The 25,531-nt window shown below is 43.0% G+C and overlaps 1 protein-coding gene across 1 annotated transcript; it reads right to left on the reverse strand.

The window, feature by feature from the left end:
- Positions 1-976: 976 nt before the first annotated feature.
- ror2 (receptor tyrosine kinase-like orphan receptor 2) lies at positions 977-24,348 on the reverse strand. Its single transcript, XM_079734903.1, has 9 exons — positions 23,975-24,348; positions 14,137-14,208; positions 11,054-11,341; positions 10,647-10,677; positions 5,763-5,884; positions 5,007-5,321; positions 4,189-4,446; positions 3,686-3,891; positions 977-3,509 (listed from the first exon to the last, which is right to left on the reverse strand). Exons 1-9 carry the CDS (start codon positions 24,060-24,062, stop codon positions 2,079-2,081), a joined length of 2,811 nt encoding a protein of 936 aa, XP_079591029.1. The 5' UTR covers positions 24,063-24,348; the 3' UTR covers positions 977-2,078.
- Positions 24,349-25,531: the final 1,183 nt, after the last annotated feature.

Raw genomic sequence — 25,531 nt, forward strand, 5'->3', positions numbered from 1 at the left:
CTAACATTAAAAATGTATTCTTGATTTCTGAGCCACCCAAATTATTCGCTAGAATGTATGTTATGCTATTATGCTATTTCCAATAATGTTCGATAATGAAATGAATTATCAACAATTCCTAAAGTAGGTTGTTATATTTTGTATAAACTAGACCAAATTATTCCATAGCACATCGCATTGTTCAAACTTATGTATTGAACATGTCATTTTGAGGACACTTACACCATCTACTGCCCATTTGGGGAATTACGTATAATATTGGCTTTCATTGAATTTGCACGATATGGTCATATGTTCTCTGGTTCAAATGCACCTCGAACATGTGAGTAAAACCTATACACGAACCGTTACTTGAAAAGAAAAGCCCAATCAAAAAATCAAAACACACACAATCAAACAAGGTTGAGCTCCATCCAAATAAGTATAGTTGTCAAGCCAATTGTGTGAAGTACCCCACAAATTGTCCTTAAAGTGAGTGTTAGTCCTGATTTTTATTTGGGAACTATTTACAACAACAACCTTAACTTTGATGTTTAGGCATTCTTCTTAGTCCACTTCTCACCCTTTGGCCATTATGGTGTTGTGTGTGTTCTTCTGAAACGGTCATCAATATGCCATTAATCAGCTTAAACAGACGTCGTGCACAGAGACCTAAGATGGCCAGTATGCAGAGAGGCATGAATGTCCAAAGTGGCTGGCCGCCTGAACCAGAAAGCCCAGTGATATGATAGTAGCATCACTTCATGTAGCAATTACCAGTAGCTAGTAAATTGTAAACAAACACGTCCAGAAAACAACATATAGACAGCAATACGTTGAAATCGCCCCAACAAAAGGTATATTCATATTATAGTCTTGCTATAGGTACCCTATCAAACTAATTAAATCATCAAAACAATTAAGACAAAGGGAAAAGGCGACATGCAATCAATGGCACTATACATATAGGCAAATGTATAGTACAGTTTCAGCAAGTATAATCCATATGGGGTGTCAAAAGATTTAGAAGATCAGTATGCAATTACGGTGCATTTAACAAATCGTAGCATCATTTAACTAGATGAATACAGCATACACCTCAAATTGTCCATAGTTTTATTTAGTAAAATTGATAAATAAATGAAAACAATGAAACACATTTGATCGACAACTAATGATATCTGGTAAATGTTGCATATTTTATTTTCTCCATTATAAACACATCATTGTCTTTTAAGAAATTAATTGTACTGTATACCCCATGGTTGATTATAGAGTATGTTATTTAGGCTAATATCTGGTGGCAATGACATCATGGTAAAACAAGAAAAAGATATCGTAAGCAAACAGAGCTCCAAAACTAATTACATAAATTACAAATGTGTACAATAGGACATGAAACGTTTGATTGTAAAGAATAACCTCCTACTACTACTCTGAGTAGAAAATAGGGCAGATAATGGAATAAATCAATGGAGTTTTATTACGAAACACAATCTTACTCCCATTATTATCTGGTCTATAGTTGTTATACTGAGGTATATTCAGAGATAACGTCAATTAAACAAGTGAACTCCTTAAAAATTACAATAATACAAACAATGTGAAGTTGTGCGCCTTTACAAAACCTCTATATGCAATACATTCTACCACATGTTAACTTAATGTTGGCTAGTGTTTTTCTTTTATCATACACTGTTTTAAAAAAAGAACAACAGTACAATAAAAAACACTGTCAAATCGGCGAACCCAGACATCTTGAATCCCTATTTGATTGATTAGTATTACACAGCGGTGCCACATACTAATGATAAGGTCCATGATTGTCTCCATAATGAATCAGGATTTCTTTCCTCTTCTCTCTACGGGAAAGAATATTAAGATTCATTCTGCAATGTTTAACACTGGTATTTTACAGATTCACACCTGAGACACAATTTGCATTAAATACATCAGTGATGGCAAAAGAGTATCTCCAAAACATTCAAAAAGCATTCATCTGTATATTCCTTATGTTCATTCAGAAATTTCTTCAGCTCTAGGTTTGTTCCGTGTTCCAGAGGCAACTCGCCCTAGGCTTGTTCAGAGTTCCAGACTATCTAATCCTCTTGTACAGCCTCATTGTCGCCAAGCAATTCTGTTTCCGGAACTGGCTGAAATTCTGCATTCTGGTCCCCCTCTTTCTGAGACGACCCATCAGCCAAGTCTTCATCGCTGGCCTTGGAATCGTTAAAAGCAGCTGCCCGCTCTGCCCCACCGCTGTTGGAGGGCAGTGTGGTGACGTAGCCTGTGGAAGTGGATCCGCTGCCACTATGATGAGACCCAGCCTTGGGCACCATCGGAGTCGGGTGATGCATCTGTTGATGAGCCATCGGCATCGGAATCTGCATGGGGTAGAAGTTTTGCATGTACGGATAGGCTTGCATGGGTGGATACCCGTTCACAGGAATGTAGATCTGTTGAGGCATCATCGGCCGATGCATCTGACCCTTCATGGGCATAAACTGAGGGTGGGGGTAAGGTGGCAAGCTTTTCTTGGGGCTGGCGTAGCGCGATGCGTTCACCGTGCCCATGCTAATGTTGCTCACGGGGCTGGTGCTCAGGGAGCTGGTCTGAGTGGTGTTGCTGTTGCTGGCCGTCTGAGCCGAGCTGTTGTAGCTGGACGTGCTCTCCCAGGTTCGCAGGCGCGCGTGGATGTTCTTGAAGCGGGGCCGGCTGGTGGGGAACTCGCTCCAGCAGTCCAGCATCAGGGTGTAGGTCCAGGCCGGGCAGTCGTCCGGACAGGCCAGGAACTGCCGGCCCTGCACCATCTCGACCACGTCCTGGTTGGCGTAGCCGCAGTACGGCTGAAGGCCGTAGCTGAAGATCTCCCAAAGCACCACGCCGAACGACCAGATGTCCGAGTCGGTGGAGAACTTCCCGTACATGATGGCCTCCGGGGACATCCAGCGGATGGGGAAGGAGTTGGAGCCGAAGAGGTTGTAGTAGTCGGCCGAGTACACGTCCCGGGACAGGCCCAGATCCTGGATCTTAACGTTGAGCTTGTCGCACACCAGGATGTTGCGGGCGGCCAGGTCTTTGTGGACCACCTGGTGGTTGGAGAGGTACTCCATGCCGGCGGCGATCTGGGTCACGATGTGCAGGAAGTCGGCCTGCTCGAGGGTCGACTTGACGGTGCGGTCGTCGTCGGAGCCGCCCACGTCGGAGTGGGGCGAGTGCACCACCAGGAACTCGTGCAGGTCGCCGCGGCCCGAGTAGCCGAACACCATGCTCACGGGCTGCTCCTTGGTGACCACGCCCAGCAGGCACAGGACGTTGTGGTGCTGCAGGCGCGCGCGCAGCACGCCCTCCTGCCGGAACTCCTCACAGAGAGCGGCGTCGGCCTTGTCCTTGAGCGTCTTGATGGCCACCACCTGGCTCTGCTCGCCGTGGGCCACGCCGTACAGGTGGCCCTTGTACATCTTCCCGAAGCGGTCCTCCCCCAGGTCCTCCATGAAGTGCAGGGTGGACATGCTGATCTCCCTCGTCGGCTGTCGTCCAATCAAAAGCAAGGAAATAGGTCAGCCTACAGTTCTCCCTAGCAACCGTTTCATTTATTTAGTGTGACGAGAGCAAGGTTGGAGCGTGAGACATTTCAAGACCCGGGTTGAGATCATCGCTAACTAGAGACCTAGAGGGGAGACCCGGTCCACTATGGATGACTTACGTGGTGTTTCTGCTGGCTGAGCAGAGGCAGCTCCATGTCCTGGCTGGGGGAGGCGGCCAGCTGGCGGCGAGGGGGCGTGTCCGTGGACACCTTCTGCTTGTTGCGGCACATGCAGAACAAGAAGAAGAGGCAGGCGATCACCAGCGGGAGGGCGATACTGGGGATCATGATGTACAGGATCTCCTTCTTCAGGTTGTCTGGGGGCTCTGTGGAGAGAGAGAGGAGGTGTTGATCAACTTTTATTAACCTTTATTGCAAAAAAATATTTATCATAAACTGAAAAAAAAGACAGTATAAGGGACTGGATAATTTGCTTTTTCACAAATCACCTAAAAGCATTAATGAGGAAAGCATCCCAAAACTGACTGTCATCAGCTCTCAATCAATGTTCAAGACAATATCATAATCAAACACACACGTAAGTACAACATTTTAACTCGGACACGACAGAGGCACCATCGTGAAGCAGGGCCGCTGGCCCGTCACCCGGCAGAGGGACTCACTGCAGGGGTAGATCTCACAGAGGTCCACCCGGACCTGGGGGTCCAGCGTGAAGCACCAGGGGCCCTGCATCTGACCCCCGGGGTTGCGGCAGAAGTTGTGGCCTCCCCGGAGCTCGGGGTACTCTGCTGGCGACAGGTGGTGCTTGTGGGGGTAGTGGGTGCCCCACGGCTGGCACAGGTAGCCCGATTTGGTGACGCTGACCTTGCCTTTGTACTGGGCCCCACTGCCGTTGTAGCAGCTGTGGTCCGGGGGAGAGACTGTAACGCGGAGGATTCAGTTTTAGAAATGTGTCGAAACATGGAAAATGTTTTGGGATTTGGATGAATAGCGCAGCAACACACAGTAGGAATTGGACAAGACATTGACAAGATTAATTGTCTTGGTCTGAAATTGAAAGGGCAACGTAGATCCATACTGATGACTGGTTTGTGTCAATTAAAGATGTCATAATGGAGTAAGTAAGTGTGTGTTTGTCTTGTCCTGACCTTGGTTTTCACAATTCAATCACTCATAAAGTGTCAGATATTGATAATCCTCTCTCTGCTGAGGCAGCGTATACACAGTGCAAATTTGCGATTAGCGTACCACTGGCGTTTTGAACCTCTCTCGCAGCAAATCGAGGCGTTTACGCTCAACGTTTTTCTTTTTTAAAAAACATGTTTTTCCGAGAGAGAGAGAGAGATTCGAAACACTAGCCTAAACAAGTCTTTGAATCGCAATCTCACAGACGTTTTTTCCCGATCTACACAGAGCGAGACATTCAAAACACCGCCGTCACCAGGGGGGCCTAGCGAGTCAGTCGGACACGCCAACCTACTGGGGTTCAGCCTCTCGGCGGGCACCCCGATCCTCATGCAGGAGGCGGCGTCCGGGGAGGCGGGCGGGGGCAGCAGGTGGCAGCTGGGCAGCTCCAGCTGCATGAGGATCATGGGGTTGGAGCGGGCGATGGTGTACTCGGCGAGGCACAGGTCGTCCTCCAGGGCCTCGCACTCGTCCCGACACAGCTGCCTCCGGCGGGGGCCCCGCGCGTCCTCGTCGCACAAGGGGAACACGTAGTGGCAGAAGGACGGGATGGCGAACTGGGAGCACTCTTCCGACAGGTGGGTGGACGTCCCGATCATGGTTAAGGCCGCTGAGGGCGGGGGGGGGGGGGGGGGGGGGATGATTGAAGAGATTACATGAAGGCCGGTTGGCATTGAGCTGAGGGTACAGAGTATAACGGAGGACTTGCAGCTGTGGTTAGGACGTTGCAGTGTGAACAAATGTTTGGTTTACACTCCTTAAAGCTACTGAATGCATGGAGTCCACACACAAACATTAGTGTGGGGGACCACCCGTATAGGAAATCAATCCAAAGTACCCTGGTTAGGTTGGTTGGAAGTTATCACGTTAGGATAATTAAAATGTGGGGTAGTTAAAAACATAATTATAAGCAATGTGAAAGATGTGCAACTTTGAGTTCAAAGACTAGGGTGTTCTTTGTGCAAATCTTAATCTCTTGTTGTCTTATTTTTATAACTCACTAAATGACCACAGTTAAACCGCTGCTATAAGAGCTATAACAGTTTCTTACCTGTGATGCGGTTCTCGCTTTCCCCCTGCATCTGCAGAGACTCAACATAGATGCTCTGGTTTCCGATGAAGCGTGCACAAGCGATGCCCCGGTACGGCTGACAGAAGCCTTTCTCGTGTGTTCTGAAAATAAACATGAAAGAAGACTGTTAAGAGTGGACAATGCATCACGTTTAGATCTTCTTTTTCATAGTTTTCACAATTACAAAGCTGGCCCCCAGTGTTTTTTAATTAACTATGTCAACCTATCTCTTCTTGCTTGAATCGTTTATTTATTTGCAAAAGATAACCATGTATTAATTAAAATAACTGCTGTTTATCACTAGAATAGCTATATTCATGTAATGTGTGTCTGAAACTGTTTTTTTTTAAAATAAGTAGAGAGTAGAGAGTTGTTAGAGGGTTGCTACTTAAAACTATTGAATATGTTATCTTAAAACCAGTTGTAGGCTCTGACTCACATAGTTAAATATTTATGTTACAGCTATGTGTTGATAATCATGTTGAAACGTTTACTTTGGCCAAGCCAGGGCGACAAGAATTGTGGTTATTCATACAGCAGCCTTTGTTTCCATCTGAGTCTCACAAGCGCCCCCTTCTGGTGCGGTGAATCATTAAAAACAAAACATCAGTTTTAGAGATGGGAATAAGATCATTGCTCGAAGCAACACATCTGCAAACGAACACAGCATTTTGACTTGTTAAACTCTTAGTTATATAACCACTTTGGCCTGTTGAAGTCGTAGTTAGCCCCTGCTAGCTGTCTGAATGAAGGTTAGGCAGGGCTTTTTAGACTGGTGCTTTCAGACAAAGCCATACACACAGCATAATACACCATTATTTTAAATGGATAATTTAACTGCGCCACCACCCTTTTTTGACCTTCCCTGCCTTGAAACTGTGAGATTTAGTGCACAACGTAAACCAAATAAACTTCAATCTCCTCAATGCGCGCCCATCGACATTGTAACATTGATGAGTGGTGGAGGTTACTGCGTAGGCCTCACAGACGAGGTGGGAGGTAAGGTTAAAAGAAACATTCGTATGACTATGTTTGAAAGATTTATCTTGTGTTTACAGGAACTCGGAGCACTGGTTCATATGTGATATCACTGGAATCTAAACAGGCCTAAGACACAGACCCTGTGTAGTCCCTTACTTTTATTAGGCCTACTCATCATGAATACTTCAAAGTAAAATCTCTGCGCACATTTATGTTTCACACAGAACTGCACGTACAACATTCGGAATTGTGTGAGCCGCAAAAAAAAAAGAAGACGATAAGAAAAGTCTTTCATGTCTGATAGCGAAATGCTATCAAGAAATTGGTCTCGTGGATGTAACTGACGAGCCTCGGACTTAATCACTCGTGGTGAACTTCAAACAAGCCATTAAGAGAAAAAAAAAAAAACGTCATCGCCGAGGGACACTGAACAGAGGCTTCATCCAGACTGGACTGTAAAACGTAACCGAAAAGAACGAAAAGAACATTGCAACCTGTACGTGAGCAGAACAAATCAGAAGTGGACCGCTCAAATCAATCAGCTCCAATTGATTGATAGCTAAACAAGATGCCTCACGCAGGTTATATACACCGTTGCATGTCCTTCTGGTTCTCTGGGGAGTACACAGTAACAGTGCATCCCATGGGCGACTGGCTGCGCTGTGCACATTCTGCCGGGATGTTGTCAAAGACAGCTGTCAATGCTTAAGTCCCCCCCCCCCCCCAGGCAGTAATAACATCTGGGAATCATTTTTGCTCCAGCTTAGATTTGTCATAGGGAGAATTTCACCCAAGATAAGATTTGAAGAAAGGGGAAATTACACTGCAGAGCGGCGTTTAAAGCAGTCATCAAATGGCGGCTGCTATTGTAGCGGACCAACACTGGCCTTACGAAAGAACAAGGGACAGAGGCAACAGCAGAGTTCACACAAGGCAGCGCGGTTCGCTTGCTAACCAGTGCAGCAGACTTTGTCCACTGTAATAGGAGGGAGGGTTGATGATGGAGTAGTTAAGGGATATGTGGTCGGACTAATAATAGAGGACGGACCCAAAGTAGAATTTTCCAGTAAATTTGACAAATTGGAATGCACTGTTTCCTAAGTTCATTATTTTACAAATAGCCTTGAAAAGGGAACGGGGGTTGGAATGATTAAATGTTATTGGAAAATGAAATATAATGAGTTAATCGCGGATGAGGTCATGCTAAATATGTCAAAATGTAATCAGTTTGCACTAAACGGTGTGAATGTATCTAAGTTTGTAGAGCTGGAAATACAAAAGAGGATAGAGATGTAGAAGAAGGCTGAAGGTCTAGAGTTGAAGAGAACAATGGGAGAAGGAACATGAGGGGAAATACAAACAGGGTTGGTATCATCTCCAAACCACACACTTTCCAATACAGTATCAACCACAACCTCAGCTTATCATGGCATCTCATGCACAGTCAAACGTGAAGTCGCAGACCAGCGCAAAAAACGGCAAAAACTAAAGGGATCGTTTTCAAGGGAAAGTTCTCAAGATGTTATATTGATTTATTTTGCGACTTATGCATTACCATTCTATACACACACTCAATTCTCCAGATGGAAAGGGGTCACACAGCAGGAAAGGGCCGCCAAAGTTGTGGAACATTTTCTTACATTAAATCAACCAACGGTCACTCAACAGCTTGTAAACGTGTCCTAGGGTTCAAAGGCTGTCTGTGTAAAACGTTGGACAGAACAATGGGTCCCAGAGTGGTGGTTTGGGTTGAACACGCAGGGCAAGTGGAGAACCTGGGTTCTGCTTTCTGTACATACTAACCACCGCCGGGGGAATTTAACCACTGCAAACACGGCCTCGGCTGTACAGAGTGGAGGGACTGAGGCAGGGCTAATGATTTGAGACAGCGTGTACACGGTGAGGGTGAGATACAGCAGACAACAACCACGGGGGAACGCAAGCAGCGGCCGCGGCCAGAGAGCGGATGACGGGTGGAAACCAGTCCTGCCAGCACACCGACAATTGGTGTGATTATCCAAATCGCCGCTAAAATTCCCCACTGAATGATGCCAAGGACTATATATGCCCCCCGCCACATCTGTTTGTATGCTCGGTTACATATTCAGAACGACCCCGTTAACTGGTTGAGTTTGGACGTAAGATCTAACGTTGGTGAGATCAAAAATGAAATCTTTCAGTTGCAATTGTAGTGGATTGGTAGAAATACAAAATGCTTGTATTTTATATTTGATCTCATTTTTAAACCTCCTCTTTAATATATTTGACATCTGTTGCGAATCTCAAGCTACTATAAAGATGCAGTCATTGTGAGGCCAAGATTGGCTGCTGATGTAGTCGATTTTCGGAAAAAAAAAAGTTCAAGAAACTAGTTACAATTTGAAACATAAAAGTCTCTTGGAGGGAAGTTGGATATGTTCAAGTTTTTTGTAGGCATTCAACTATTTTACAATGATGACCTGCCGATAGTTTCACTAAAGTCAGAACAAAACAATTGTCAGTTGTCTAGGCACCCAAAACTAGCCATGTTGCTCTTTGGCTCATTGTCTTGTTAAAGAATGTGATGAATTTGCCATAAACAGTGAGGCAGATTCAACACCAATGTGAGCATTAGATTCACATCCATTTCTATTTCTTAAACGTACCAAAAAAATTGCTAAATTAGTAACTGAACCACTAGTTTTCACACCTATGTAATTATTTTAGATAAAAAAGTTAAAGCTACATTTTTTTTGCAAGGGTGGCTTTGCATGTCCTAACCAAGAATAGGCCTTTTGTTTGTGAAAATGGTGTGTGTGTGTGTGTGTGTGTGTGTATGTGTGTGTGTGTGTTTGTGTGTGTGTATGGCCAGGCCAATGAGCCCCATATGTTAAATATGTAGACAATCATGTCAAGTAATTGTCACTTTCACAAATGAATAGGTAAAAACGATGGTCAGCGTATCGGTCGCTCTATGCTCTTGTGCTCTCTTACGTGTGTGTGTGTGTGTGCGCGTGTGTTTGTGTGTGCGCGGTTGTGTGTCTACTCTTGAGCTGGGTCGAGACGGATTCTATGGGGGAAACAGTAAAGGCCATTGAAGCCGCCTTCCTTTAGAAAATAAACGGTGCTCAGCATCGGCTGAGACTGTGTTATGTCAGACACGACGTTGGTGGTGGTGGTGGTGGTGGTGGGGGTGGTGGTGGTGGTGGTGCTGAAGGTGGTGCTCGCGCCGGGTTATGAATGACGGGGTAACATAAAGGTGAATTATGAGAGGCGCTATAGCTTAGAAACACACACAGGGAGTCAGGCTAGGATTTTTTTTGAAAAGAAACAAGAATGAGCTGTTTATACTCTCTGTATCTACGCTGGTCTCTAACAAGACACTTTAATGATGGACAGTTATAATGTTGGTGCGCTGGGGAGAACAACCCCCCCCTCCTATGGGAGGGCCTCTAAGGCCAGTGAATCAGCATTCCTTCCAGGTCAGAAGTGTCCTGTCCAAACCACGACTAGCCTGCTGACTGCGAGGGAAGGAATCTGTTCTGAGGTCTGTGTCTGTGACCGTATCTCGACAAAGCAGAGTGGGCCTATGAATAAGTGTTGCGTAAAAGATTTGTCGAGTTACAGCCAAAGCAGCATTTGGAATGTGACGACTTTATCTGATGGTAGCGGTGTAAAATTCAGCATTAGTCCATGGTGGAAGGGAAGATACATCGCAGGCATGTCTATGCAGGCCAGTTTGGATGCCTCGGGCGTGCTATCCCCAAACACACACACACACACACACACACACATGCACACACACACACACACAAACACACATGCACACGCACTAACACACACACTAACGTGCACAAAAACACACAAACACACACATGCACACACACACACATAATCACTTACTTTTCATCGGGGCCATGTGTTGGAAACTGTCCTGTGGAGCAGAAGAAGGCAGAGGGGGTAAACAAAATGATCTCCACCAGCATTCAGCAGCGCACACAGTCAAACATGCTGCACACATTCCCCCATCGCCCTGGGGCTGCCAGTGTATTAGGACTCCAAACTTAAACATCACAGTGTATACCCTCATTGTACCTCAAAATAGTTCATATCACATGTATAAACATATCACAAGCATATGTGATAATAAATATAAATTAGCGGCTACGGTATTCTCACAAAAAACACAAAAATACACCTCAAAGATGAGGGTATGATAATAGATAAAGGAATAAAAATACACCGGTTTAAATACATACATACACATTCACATATAAACACATCTCCCAGATGCACCACCATCTCCTCACCCAGCTTGACGTAGAGCACCCCAGTGTTCGAGATGACCTTCAGGGTGTTGGTGGCCAGACACTGGTAGTAGCCGGTGTCGGTGGTGTCCAGGTCGGTAATGCGCAGCTTGGAGCCCGAGTCCATCTTACGGATGGAGATGCGTCCCTGCTCCTGAACCACCGGGGCGTCGTTCTTCAGCCAGCGGATGGTTGGCCGGGGGTTCCCCGAAACCCTGCAGTGCAGCGTGGCAGTCTGGCCCTGGAAGTGGGTGATGTTGTTGACCGGGCCCAGGAACTTCAGGTAGAAGCCTGGTGGAAGAAGTGGAATGGAGCCATGGGAGCGTTGGGTTATTGAAGGGTTTAACACATAAGTGATCTTATTTGGGGTATTTTGGGCTAAAAGGAGCAAAGTGGACGAATTAGACATGCCTGCCTTTCTATTTTTGCGCTATCCTCAATTGCGGTCGCCGTGACAATGTGGTCAAACGATGACCCCAAGGATTGGGATTTCATGAGTTTATTCTCAATTCCACATAATCTAAGTGGTGATTAAAACTTTTTTTTTTCTTTAATTCTGGTTCAATTTTAGAATTAGCTTTGTTGCGATTTAAAGCACTCTGTTTGAGGATCGAACCAAGTGCTTCTTTGAGGGGTGATTTACCAGATTGTAAATGCCTGGTGGGACCCATTCACTGACGACATGTTGAAGGGGGAGGGAGTGTGCCTGGTTCTAACTACTCATTTAAAAAACTCCTTGTGCTTTCTTCAAACGAAAGTCACTGCAAACTACGTGTGCATTAAAAATTTGATATGCTAAGAAATAAAAGTAATGAATAAGAAAATAGTTCCAATACTGTCCCAATATTATAATAGGATATCATATATAGGTTTTATAACTTGTCATGCAACAGTTATCCTTTAGGGGTGCGTTACAACTTTGATTCACTCAGAGTCAAAAATACTGTAATAGAAAAGAGTTCCAATACTGTCACAATATAATAGTATTATGTTATATAGACTTGTATCATTTTTCTTCCACAGGAGTGGACAGACTAACTGATAGGACACATCATAATATTAAAAAAACGCATTTCAACTAGGGCAATTATTACTACTGCCATGGGCGGCTGCAATCCATCAAGCGGCCAACATGAGTCAGACAGAGAGGGTCGAAACATGCTTTTCCTGGTTCAAGACAGACACAAGCAGAGGGACGCACACCCAAACACTTTCACAATAAACTAAACAAAATGGTAACGATTGCTGGAATATCCAGGCAGTCTCTTGTACGGAGACCCAGTGAAGTGGGAGCTCTCGCTGTTGACTACCAAAGGGGGAACTATAAGGGAACTTGTCCTAGCTGCTTCCCATTCTGTCTGATTAGTTGTACCCGGAGCTTCACTTAGAACGCGGGACATCAGAGAGTGCTGTGACAGGACAGGCCCAGTGCGTCTTGGTTGATCCTATTACGTTGTACGTGCAGTGTAACAGCATGGCGTAATAATGACAACGCTGTACACTGTGCTCCCTTCAAATAAATGCAATGTGTGCATGAACCACACAGAGACTAACCACAACAATGTAGCCTTTGTTTGTGACTTACAGCTATACATTCCCTGGGTTTGGCAAGTGAGTTTTTCAGTTGAAGTTGTAATTCTTATCTTTTCTCAACATTGGTTGTGAGATTTCTAATGATTGTGATGTGTCAATCAAAAGTTTGCAGTATCGCAAGCTGCACTCGTTCAGCACGGCTGGCGCAGTTAATATGTGACCCCAAATATCCATAGCTAAACCAGCATTGGTACTACAGCATGTTATACTTTAGTTGGAAATTCAACACATGTGGCAGCAAAGTACGGTTCATCAATGGAGTGCCATCGATCATATTTCTAAAATTCAATCTGCCATTTAATGTGATTTCAAGGCTGTCTTCCATGGAAGGTGCCATGGACTGGTACTTTTATAATAATGGGCAATTTTTCTGTCATCTCTGTTTTCAGGTAATCAACCGTAACACATGGTCGGGAGAAAGTGGAACTGAATGCAAGGCCCATTCTGGTGTGATAGGGTGATGACTAAACGTTGAAACGTTCATAGTTGTGTAGGCGGTGTCTCAGTACTCTCTCAAGCTCTCCTCTCTGAATGAAGCTTAGGGTTATGAGAGGTTATTCTGGAGAATATAAACAATGGGGAACGCAAATAAATACTCTTGATTAACTGAGCTCACCCAGCAAGACGTTATTCCAGTGCAGCAGCTGCTGCCTAACCATACTGTGCAATGGATGTCATTTAACATTACACTGGTGTATCTGACAAACTCTCTCCCTCTCTGTCTCTGTCTCTGTCTCTCTCTCTGTCTCTCTGTCTCTGTCTCTCTTTCTCTCTCTCTCTCTCTCTCTCTCTCTCTCTGTCTCTCTGTCTCTGTCTCTCTTTCTCTCTCTCTCTCTCTCTCTCTCTCTCTCTCTCTCTCTCTCTTTCTCTCTCTCTCACACACACACACACACACACACACACACACACAAACACACATACACATACACATGCACACATGAAAATAAAGATCAAAGCGTTTCACCTTCCAGTTTGGACAAAAGGAGAACAATCTAAACAGCCATTAAAGCACGACACCTCCAGCTCTCAGGACCAACCTCTCAGGACAGAATCATCAAAGGGCTTACTAAGGGCAGCCATGCCGAACACCAACCCATGACAAGCCAGGAGGGGAACATTTCCACAGTCCCAGCGTGCAGAATGCACCGGTGGATCTGATACTTTACGCTGTCAAGATTCATTACCAAAGCCCCTGGTTGGACTGATAGAATGTGGTTGTTGCACAAAATGCACTCTTTGCGATTTGTGATACCGCATACTCACAAATAACACGTAGTAGGAAAACGATGACATTATGTTTCCAGATGGAATATGCTACATAACTATAACTTTACTACAACTTTAGTCAAAAATACTATTAAATAATAGTCTCTTAGCCTTAGTCAAGTGTTATTCTCCAGAGACTCATCCTCCATAGGTCAGCCTCCTCCTTCAGCCCTGACTGCAATCCATTGTTATTCTTTAGAGTATAAAAAGACAGGAGATTATTTTACCTTCAGCGGTCGGTGCCGCCCCGCTCTGAACCTCAGCCGGCCCCTCCATGTCCAGAGACATCCCTGGGTCTGCTGCAGGGGAACAAGGGAGAGACACAGTGGAGTCAGGACAGAGAAAAGACATGGAAAACCCTCACTTCATTGGAAAAGTATATTGGTTTGTGTGTGTGTGTGTGTGTGTGTGTGTGTGTGTGTGTGTGTGTGTGTGTGTGTGTGTGTGTGTGTGTGTGTGTGTGTATTTGTGTGTGCGTGTTTTGTGGTTGGATGGGGGGGGGGGTGAAATTCCTTGAAAAGGTGAAAAGGTGGAGAAGTTAGATCCCTTTATAGACTATGTACTTTGTCCAACTTGTATACATTAAGAAAATATGATGAAATGATCAATTCTGATCATTTCACATCCCCCTAACAGCGCAGTCTCATGTCCTGGTTTTTAAAGTCTATTTCATGATTGGATAATGTTTTTTTGGGACTTGGTCCAAATTGACAGGCCCTATCTCCATCAAGGAAGTAAGGTTCATAAGCTCTGCAGGACTCCGTGCAGTGGCACTTCTGACGCCAGAGAGGGCTAGCCAGCTCGTAAAGTATTTAGTGCTCACTTGGCTCGGTTGCCCCAGTGTCTAAACAAGCGATGGGGAATTTCGGGTCACATGACCCTCAGTGTTTACACCGCCATCTTGAGTGCCAGAGAACGCATCACAAAGGTTTCCAACCCTGGTTTTTCTCGTCAGGCACTTGAACGTCTGCTTCGAACTCAAGAGTCTGATCAGGATCCATCATGGGATTCTATTTTGGCGAAACGTCATCTTATTGAGGGCACTCAAGGGAGTTGTAGCATTGTAGAAGTACCAAGCAAACATAAGTATACCATTTTATGGGCTAATTAATATTTTGTAAGTATCTTTTGTAAGTCTCCAAAGAGAAATGCTATCAGAGTTTCAAACACAAAAATGTCTTCCCATAACGAGAACTCAGTTTATAATTAATTAAAGGACTCCCTTTACCCCTTGAATAGAGCCAGACTAACATACAATGTTGACGTCAAATTTGCTGGCAAATTTAGCGACATTGTTCATTATTTGTCGATGTAAGCAGTAGAGCTATGACTGACCCATTGTCAAAACAATGACTTAATTTGTTTTTCCCACATTAAACATCATTTAAATAAAAAATAGCATTTTGTTTAGATTGAGTTTGTTCAGATTATGTTTTTATAAGCAAGAACCATCTGAAAAATATCAATGGCAAACTAATTAATCAATTTACCCATACCTGAATAATGAACTACTAGCATCTAAGTATCTACCGTGTAAAACATACAGACTAACCATGAACTAGCTACGGAACAACCACCCACTAACCATCTACCAACAAACCACTAACATTCTACCAACCAACCACTTATTAGCTACCAAGTACAGATGAACCATGACGATTGTGTATTGTACAATGTACTTCTGCTTGATCTGAGCTCAGGTGAGCCCCCAAAGATGAGCTCATACGTATATCATCACTATAGTGTCCCACTCTGTTTATTTAGATATTAACCTTTTTGAAGCAACAGATTGCGGGGGACTACACTTATTTGTATGTCCACTCAATTAGGGACTACAAGGACCAATTAGATGGTAGGAAACACCTGGCTTTAATAAATGAACAGTCCACACATCGCAGTGACTATATTGTACCCTGTCAAAAACATCCCCATATTTGACCGAAGTTGGACAGCCTTTGTGAACACCCGTTCCAGGTCAGTGGTAAGTATACCAGGGCCTTAATGGTCCTGTGTGTTCAGATTAACACACACACACACACACACACACACACACACACACACACACACACACACAAACACACACACACATACACACACACACACACACACACACACACACACATAAGGCTGTGTTTTCCTCCACCTCTTCCCCACTGGAGAAGCGGTCACGTGACCAGGAACCATGGAAGCCCCTGTCTGCATCAACATCTGAAACCCTGGCTAGCTAGCTGGCTGGCTGAGTGGATTCCAAAGAGACATTAAACAATATTGTTGTTTCTATGATTTTCTAGGAAAAATAACTGAATGAAACTGTCACAGTAGCCTTGCCTTTAGGTTATTTAGCCATCCAACACATCCAACACCAAAAAAGCTGTATGCATCAAATCCAAAAACCTAGCAAAGAAAAACGTTAAACCTCAATGCCAAGTAGGGAACTTAATGAGTAGGCATTTATACCTTGTACAGCTATCAAAACTAAGGAAACAATCTAACAATACACCAATCAAACCCATTCACTGAAAGAAAACTCATGTTATAGAGCCAACTATCGTCTGTGTGTCTGGACAAAGGCTAAAGCAGCCAGTAAAGCAGGAAGACAGAGATGCACACTTAACACAGCCAGCCAGGTCTCTGAGAGAGCCAGACTTTCTAAGACTCCAGTTATCTTAGTAACTGAGGAGGCCTTGTCTGAATCCCAGGGTAGAAGGCAAAGCAGTTAACGGAGTCCGAAATCGGCAAAGTGGACACAATATCGCCTGTAACAGATACCTATCGTCTGGAGGGTGCAAGAAATTTATTTAGCCAGGGGAGATAATAACAGGTCTCTTTCAGGAACATTGCGCACTGACTAATGCCTTTGTGTCTGAGACGGCTGCGGGTCAAATGCTAGATCGGCAATTCGAAGTGAATGACTGTTGGTGACCTTAAAGAGGCCATGCAGAAATAACATAGAGGAATACTTTTCTTAAAGGGTAGCCTAGTGACATTTTATTACAATGGCAGCGTACATTACAGATCCTATTTAGATCTTTTTACTTGTGGGGCTACTCAGGCATTCAATTTATGTCACAAGAACATAACTCACAAGAACAAAACTACATGCAATAATAGTCAGCCTTATTAAAGCAAAGCAATTTTTGGTGTCACCTCAAACGATCACAGAAGACAATAATTACACAAACTAGACGTATGCATTTTGTTCACGTAACCACTTGAACCGCCCCATAGGAGGGCTTGGGGGGGGGGAGGGCGTGTGTAACTCTCTGAAGTAGACTACATATCATCCTCCTCCCTGGAGCTTTATCACTGCGGTGTGCATGACGTCTTTGTCCTTTTATTAAGACAATCCCTGGCCCCGTTCCAAGAGGTAGATTGTCTACTATACTGTGGAACAAATTGTTTTGACAATGGCCCACACAGTGATATACCAGAGCACAGGTCCAGGTCAATCCCATTGCTGCAGGCCGTTTAACTCGCAAGCTTCAAACACAGGAATGTTCTATGGAGTGTCCCCTACATACCATTATCAGAAGCAGATGTGTTTACATTCTTGGTTCCAAGATGAACAGATGGCCATTACACCAAATAGGATGACACTTCATCATCAGCCCTGGGTTCGGCTCTGGTTTGGTCCTGATTGAGAGTGATATATTTCACAAGCGCAGACTGAATAATAACGATTTTAAATAAACAACATCCTGAATAAGTAGTCATATTACCGTTTTGGTGGAGGGATTAGTTTTTGGGGATATTTTTGCTGAACTCAACTGATTTCAGACATGTAGACTCTGTGTTCTGTGCTTGTATAAGATACTTTGAATGACACATGGATTGTTTTGTGGAGTGACAGGGTTTGATAATTATTTGGAGCGGCCATTTTGAAGGTACTGCTCTGCTCATTTAAAAGAAGAAAAAAAAGCTCCAGTGAAACAACATGGATGTGTATTGGTGGAGAGGGAGGCTGGCAGAGGGAGAGGAAACGTAGAACTGTTTTGAATTCATGTAAATTATGTGAGGCCATTGCAAGTTACAGTTGGGAATTTGAAAAAACTGTTTAAACAATATTATGCTTTTACAAAGTTCCTGAATGCTGTTGTGTCTGGGTTTGGCCCGCTGTCTCTTCTTATCTTGTTTTGAAAGGGAACTTCAATCTAATAAACACAATTCCTTGCATGAATAAAATGGTGTGCTCGCACAGACAGAAGGGTCAGGCGCAGGCAGGGAATAGAAAGGGCACGGTTGGCTGGAAACTTTTGCCGTTGTTGAACGCACAACCCACATTGGCAGACAGCATCTTCTGACGTATGATCACAACTTTGCGTCCGACTTTTTTCTCTGCCCGCATCAGGGCCTGAATGTCAAGGTAGATTAGAGAAAAGGTAATTCCAAACCACTGACTTGGTTGAAACAACAATCTCATAAAATCAGCCACTTCCCTTCAAAGACAATGAATAAGGAAACAATTGAGTGCTGTAATGGGGAGCTCTCTGTCAAAATTGTTGCATAAAGTTTTATTAGCCCACATATAAGTGAGTGCATGCTGAACTTAACCCTTGATAGGTTTATCCCATTAACCGTCATGATAATCATGGGTTATTTTCGTATTATGTTAAAGACTACATTAAATACATAATTCCACTAGAATTCACCCACACATTCACTTGTTGATTAACCGATTTAGAAATGATGTTGATGCTGATCAACACTGCTTCACAGGCTGTTAATTGTTCATTTGTAATGTTATGCAGTTTTGATCGTCTAAACACGCACACATGTTCATCTTCATTAATCATTCTGCGAGTATGCATTCAACATGTTATTAAAAGCCAAGCAACATGGAAATGATTGTTATCCGGTCCTGCTCATAAGCTTTGAAGATTAACCACTGCTGGACCACAATTTGTTTGCCATCATCTTTGAAAGCACCAAACCGAGTTTCAGATGTGAGGGATGGTTTGTTTTCTGTTCATATTCAGTAAAACTGATCATACACGTTCAAATTAGAGTACTACCTACTTTGAAGAGTACCCAAAATGTCTATATTTAGCTAGTAAAGCAGTCAACTTTAAACTAAGTTACACAGTTAGGAAAGTATGTTCTCCAACACAACATCCTGTTACTGTTTATGAGCTTGATTAGGAACATATTGGAGAGAAGAGACTAGTGCTTTATTGTAGCCTGACCAGCCTACAAATCCAAACAGATGTTTCCCAGGCAAAATTTAAAGATTTTCTTTCTTTAATGTGTAACCAAATCAAAAAAGAGAACACAAACAGTTGTGGCAACTATCCCGAGGAAAACTTTCAGATTTCTCTCATTTAGGAATAATCATATATAAAAGTAACTAAAACGGCATGATTACAGCCAGTTCAAACATATCCTTTACGTTATATTCATCCAGGGAAACCAGCGAGAACAGAGCCTGTGTATGCTTTGTATTTCTACAAGGTTCATGGATGCTGTCCTCGGATGTGCCCTTTGACCCTCTTGACTTCAACCCTGTTTGTCATTGTCTGGTTGCACAAATAAATAAAAGCAAACCCTGGCTCTTGCAGCACAATTCATTGGAAGCCAAATGTGTGGATTACAAAAAAGATCCTAACTACCTTCTACGTGTTATGGGAGTCATTCTCTATTGTGTGGCTGGACTTCTATATCATGTTGCATGTTTTAACTGTGAGAACATTTACACTTAATCTGATTCATGTTATGGTCTGACCCGAACCTTCCTCTGGGTTTTCCAGTGAAAGTAATAATTAGCTGCATAAAAAACTTGAGTGATCTGATTTCAGTTCCTTGAATGAATAATATCCCAGGACGGCTAATCCCAGCACTATCTACGTAGGTAATAGGGCACATTAAACGTTGTCTCCAGAATAAACATGGTTAACCAACAAGATGTTCTCAGCCAGGGAGTAAACTGGCTGAGGATCAAATATTTGCCAACTGCTAATTGAGGCTACATAATTGTTTCTGGTGTGTTTGGAGGCGGTGGGAAACCGGTGTGACCAGGGGGAAACAAGGGAGAAACCAATGGTAACAAAAGAAAGAACATGCTTAATCCAAACTGCGAAGGCCCCTATAGACCAAAACTAAGTGCAGGATTCGGGCTTATGTTGCCTTGGTGTGTGCAGGGGGCTCAGTTGAATAAGTCAAACGTTTCCATTTCCATTTTACATTTAGGGCATTTAGCAGATGCCTTTATCCAACACGACTCACAATGTTTCATACACATATTCACACACCAATGCCGGATTCAACCACCCAAGGCAACAGCCAGCTGGTCAAGAGCAGTTAGGGTTAGGTGTCTTGCTCAGGGACACCTCGATGCTCAAATAGTAGGAGCTTGGATCAAACTAGCAACCTTCCAGTTGTAAGGCAACCCGCTCTACCTCTTGAGCTAGGCTGACCCCCAAAAGCCCCCAAAATACTTCAGTATTCATAAATATCTGCCATTTGTAAAATATAGACTACTCTATTTATTTCAAGATGAACAAGTTAGAAGCAAGCCTTCTTGAGATTGTGAGGGTTGATTCAGATATTTATGAGGACTCTAGCAGGCACTACAAGGACCCAGAGATTGAAGTAAACTCCTCCAGTCATTAAACCAAAAACCCACACATTGCAGTGACTGTATTGTGCCCTGTCAACAGCTATTCTACAGCAGTTAGACCGCCTCTGTGAACACGCCAATTTCGATTTAGTTGTAAAGTACATCGGGACCTTAAGTCCCCAGTTGGCTATGATCCTGGCACTGTCTTGCTGTGAGGCAGCATGCCTAACCATTAAAAGCCAGTGAGTCACTAGTGCTGCTCACCACAGAATATCTGTCTTTGAAACAAAAACTATTTAAGTCACATATCCCATGTGAGTGTCAATGTAGCTCTATCTGTTCAACCTAAAAAGGTATCTTGATTTAGATACCTCTTCATAGTTTGACACAAGTTGACAGTAAATCTCGGATCCAGTCCTCTGTAAAATTTATAGTAGAACTTCTGAGGGGAGACTGCGCAGAGCACGGGCCGGAACCCAGGACCGCTAGGGGCGGAGTCAGGTCTTGTTTCCTGCTTCCTCATGGAGTCTAGACGAGAGCAGTGGCTGTGACTGAAGATCTCAGAATGGGATTTTTTTTTATTCCACAGGGGCCCATCTATACTGTGTTGATGTGAAACATCATTTTTGGACAGTTTAGTACTGAGGTTGATGTTTGCCAATTGCGCTCTTACAGATCCCCACTTCAGGAATCATCATTGGAAACAATTTTGAATTAAACATGAAGTGAAAGAAAGTGAAACGTTCTGTTCAACCAGATTTTAGCTCATTTGCCATCAGACTTTAGATATTAACCTAAAGTCTTTGGAGACTAGTGGACAATAGTCTGTGTGTTTGGTGCAATGTAAACCATGACTTCACATGCATTTGTTTAATCTTCATTATCATAACAAATAATGGGTGTCAGACTTTCATTGAATACCCTTGACCCTTTAAGGAGAGTTGTCTTTAGTTTCACTATTTTGGTCTTGTTTGTTTCTTATTTAGGACTATATATTGGTCATCGACTAAGGTCAAAAGGTTGTCTGTCCAGTATATCCCCCTAGACACACTTTGAACAATGCATAGCTGTTAAAGCATGCACCCTTCTCAAAGTTTATTACTTCTCCAATTGGCTTTTTGGAAATGTTCTTGCCACCAAATCCAAACTTACTGTGGGCCTTTGAGACCATTTCGAATGGGGCAACATAAATAAACTCTACCAGTTAATAACTGTGACACGAACCCTAATCTCATCAGTTCTACCCAGCTACAAATGTTAACAGTGTCATGTCAATGTTTTTTTTAATGCCCTCACCACTATACCCCCACTCGTTTCCAAACAGGCCTCATGCTTGCTTACAGTTGAAGCACACACAGGGAAAGGAAACACTGGGGAACACGTTTTCTTCAAAGGTGTTGCGTGATGTGTGAGTGTGATGTGTTTTACTTCTTACTACCCCTATCCCTTGGACACCTTTTCCTCAATCTTTTCCATCTGTTGCCTCCACGCCTCAATGTATTTCAATGAATTTATGACCCCTCTGCTACAATAAAATTATATACAATTATTTGCAGTATAAAATAAAAACATATTGCTCGTGTTAGTTTCCTGTGTAGCCCAATTTCATTCATGCTTCCTAGAAATGGCTAGACAAAAACATAATCCAGTTGAAGGATTAACATGGTATTAAGATGAATATTTCATTATATTCATATATTCAATTATATTCATATAATTGATTAATTACTTAGTACTTGTGTATTTATTAACAAAGATTAGGCTTAGAAAATGAGACATTCACCAAACATTGTGACAGTGTTATTGTTTCTTACTTTGTCTTTAAGAGTTTAAAAGGGAGATAGGAATTTGAAAACCAATTCACTTTAATAATTTTAATTAGTTTGTAGTTGCTAACCCTTCGGTAGAGACTCTGTTTAGTTTCTCATATGGTCACTTTCAATTCAAGTCGGATTTTCTTTTACATCAAAATGCTAGTCTGTTCTTTAACGGTTTTACCAAGTATAGGGTCGCCTCGTAGCAAAACCGTGACTTAATTATATTATAGATTATTATTTTATATATTCAAGAAGAAGTGTGCGGCACCTAATCATGTAAGGTTGCAGTCTTTTCGTTTTTCATAAAAGTTAGAGAGCCGAACTCACGTCCTACGAAACAGAGTCAACTCTCAGCCTGGTCGAGGAACATGAGGCCTTGATTCATCTCCCAGCCCTTACATGGGGGTGGGGATAAGGAGCAGTGGAGAAGAGTGTGAGAATGTAGATAGTGGGTGTCGTAAAATGTAAATCAAAGACAACGTTGTTATCCAGGTTTACTCTCCGTTCAATGATTTACTTCAAAACACCCGCTGACTGAAATCTGGAGGTCCATCAAATCTTGCTCGATGGCTGTCCAAAAAGTACCATTAATCTATACTTAAACTAGTGGCATAAAAGTGATAGAAAAGATCACGCATTCAAATGAAATTTCATGAATGAGGATAGGTGGTAGGAGCCTGGGGGCAAGGGGATAACCAAGGCAAGGCATTCACATGGAAGGAATCGATTCCTCCCTCTGTAAAGAATGTGTCTTTGTTTGACTACAAGACAAAGTGCCTTGTAGGTTCAACTGCCATTATTAGCAAGTGAATCAATTACTGTGTTAGTGGCCCGGCTTTATAACACCCCCCCCCCCCCCCCCCCCATCCACTTCTGGCTGGATGGGAGCATTTGGCAAAAGAGGACTCCTGTGGCTTCCTCCGGCTCACACCCCTTTTTCAAACTCCCCTGGGGCCGAGCCTCTACTTAACTTGCCAATGAATAAGCAGCCATCGAAACCATTTTTGGTATTTTCCGAAGTTACAGATGTGAAGGAGGCTGTGTTTTTCATGAAATACCCTTAATGGCTTGCAGGACATTGATAAATAAGCAAAACAAGTGTTTTGCAGGCGTTAGTTGGTTGCTTGTTTGTTTTTCTTTCCTTCTTTTAATCATTTCTTGACTTTGTAACATAACGATCCCCTCCCCGCTACAGCTCATCAACACACGGGGGGAGTTGAGATGAGCCAAACCTTACATCGACTTTGTCTCAGGGCGAAGGGGGTTGATTAGCATCACTAACGAACCAGAGATCCCATCCAGTTGGACGTCTAATTAACATGTCTACACAGGGGCGCCCCGAGACACCACACGTATTCTTAGAGCGCCTGATAGCGTCGGAGATTCACGAATTATCCCCCCGATTTTTTTTCTTTGCATTTGTTTTTATCCCAGGTGTACAACATGTGGATGAACGTAAAGCACAATCAGTCATCAACAGGTTTACATATACTTTCAACAGACAAATAAAAGTGGAATAAAGTAATCCGCTGGATAATAACACATTGATCAAATGTATTTCACTGCTTTCGCCAGGGTTTGGCGATCGATAGTGAGGTACATCTCTACATGTGAGGTAGAGATGTATAGAGGGTTTTTTCTTTAACATGTAATCGTAAAGAAATTGATTTGGGCCAGTTCAGTCTTCCTGCTTACCTTCGCATCTCAGATTTGAAGCCAGGGCAACCATCAGAAGCAGACTTCGGACAAAGACGACCCCGAAGTCGCTATCGGTCGTTCCCATAGTTCCACAAAGCGAACGAAACCTGAAGTTAGATTTGGAAAAAATCGCATTCGTTTTTTCCAACTTTCGAGGAATTAGGCTACAGCCTCAGTTTGTCTTCAGCATTTTCTCTGTGAGAAAAAAAAAAGATCCAGGAATAAAGTGTTCCAACCCAAGTCAAGTTTCGGGAAGAATTCGGAAACTGCGATGTTTTAATTTCCGTATTGTACTGGTTTTGTAAAATAAAACAAAAAAAAGCGCACGGTGCTCATTCCGTAAATCCCCAATCCGACATCCTAAACACCCAACCGCTGCATCGAAGGCTGCTTCTTGCAATATGGGAATTTGCCACACACGCACACACAGACACGCACACACACACACACACACACACACGCACACGCACGCACACACACACACACACACACACACACACACACACACACACACACACCTAGTGCCCCATCTAGGGATAGAACAGGGTATGGTGGTCAATTCACGAGAAATTTTACAATAAAACGTCACAAATGAACACATGGTGTTGGCATCAACCATATTAGAAACTCAAATTTTAAAAAAACGACCAGAAGAAAATTATTTCTATACCTACAATGTTCTTCAATGTTCCTTGATTTGGTGGAGGAAAGGGACTAATTACAACTAGCAAGATCAAATAGCCTACAGTAATAGAACAGTAAACTCTAAAGGAAATACATCAGTATACCATGGCTGATTGACTTGATTAAGAGGCGGTGAATTCGTAATGACCAGTAGCAAATATATAAAAAGATTGTCAAAAGATGTATATGCAATCAGAAGATCTACCAGACCTAATTAGTTTTGCTTTCATCACTAGTTGATTCAATTTTTATTCCAATCAATCAATCAATCAATCAAATATAGGGTAAGGCCCACCATATATTTAATCTAAATCTAATATATAGCCCAAACATAGTACAAATAGTTGACAATAAGACCATAAATAAAACAACATTGTCTCTGCGAAATAATCCCAAACCAATGCACATAGCTATTATATGCCGTCATAAGAAGCAAGTCCTCAATGCCCAGCCACTACTAAATGTAATAGTTAGTGGTTTAGGCCCAGCCAACTATTAGGCTATAGGTTTTCCATGAGCTCGAATTACCGTTACAGGCTAAACTAATACATCTGATTTTCTCTTCTGCGTGGTCTATGTCCTTTCGTCATACTCAAAGGAACATCTCTACTTAAATATAAAAATACTTGAATATATAGTTTTTGTCGGCCATTTGTTTTTGAACAACTTCAAAATCTAGGCAATAGGCCTCCACATTATGAATTTGGTGTCATTTGATAATTTATTTATGCATTTATTTTTAACCAGTCAGACCAGTCAGACCAGAAAATACTACTCCCTGTTTTTGGTAAACTATTAAATGAAGAATCTGTGGGTTCACATATCAACAATAACACATCGATCATGTGGGGTACTTGGGGAAATAAAAAA

The sequence above is a fragment of the Pollachius pollachius genome, assembly GCF_949987615.1.
Source record: "Pollachius pollachius genome assembly, chromosome: 4".
Taxonomy (NCBI): domain Eukaryota; kingdom Metazoa; phylum Chordata; class Actinopteri; order Gadiformes; family Gadidae; genus Pollachius; species Pollachius pollachius.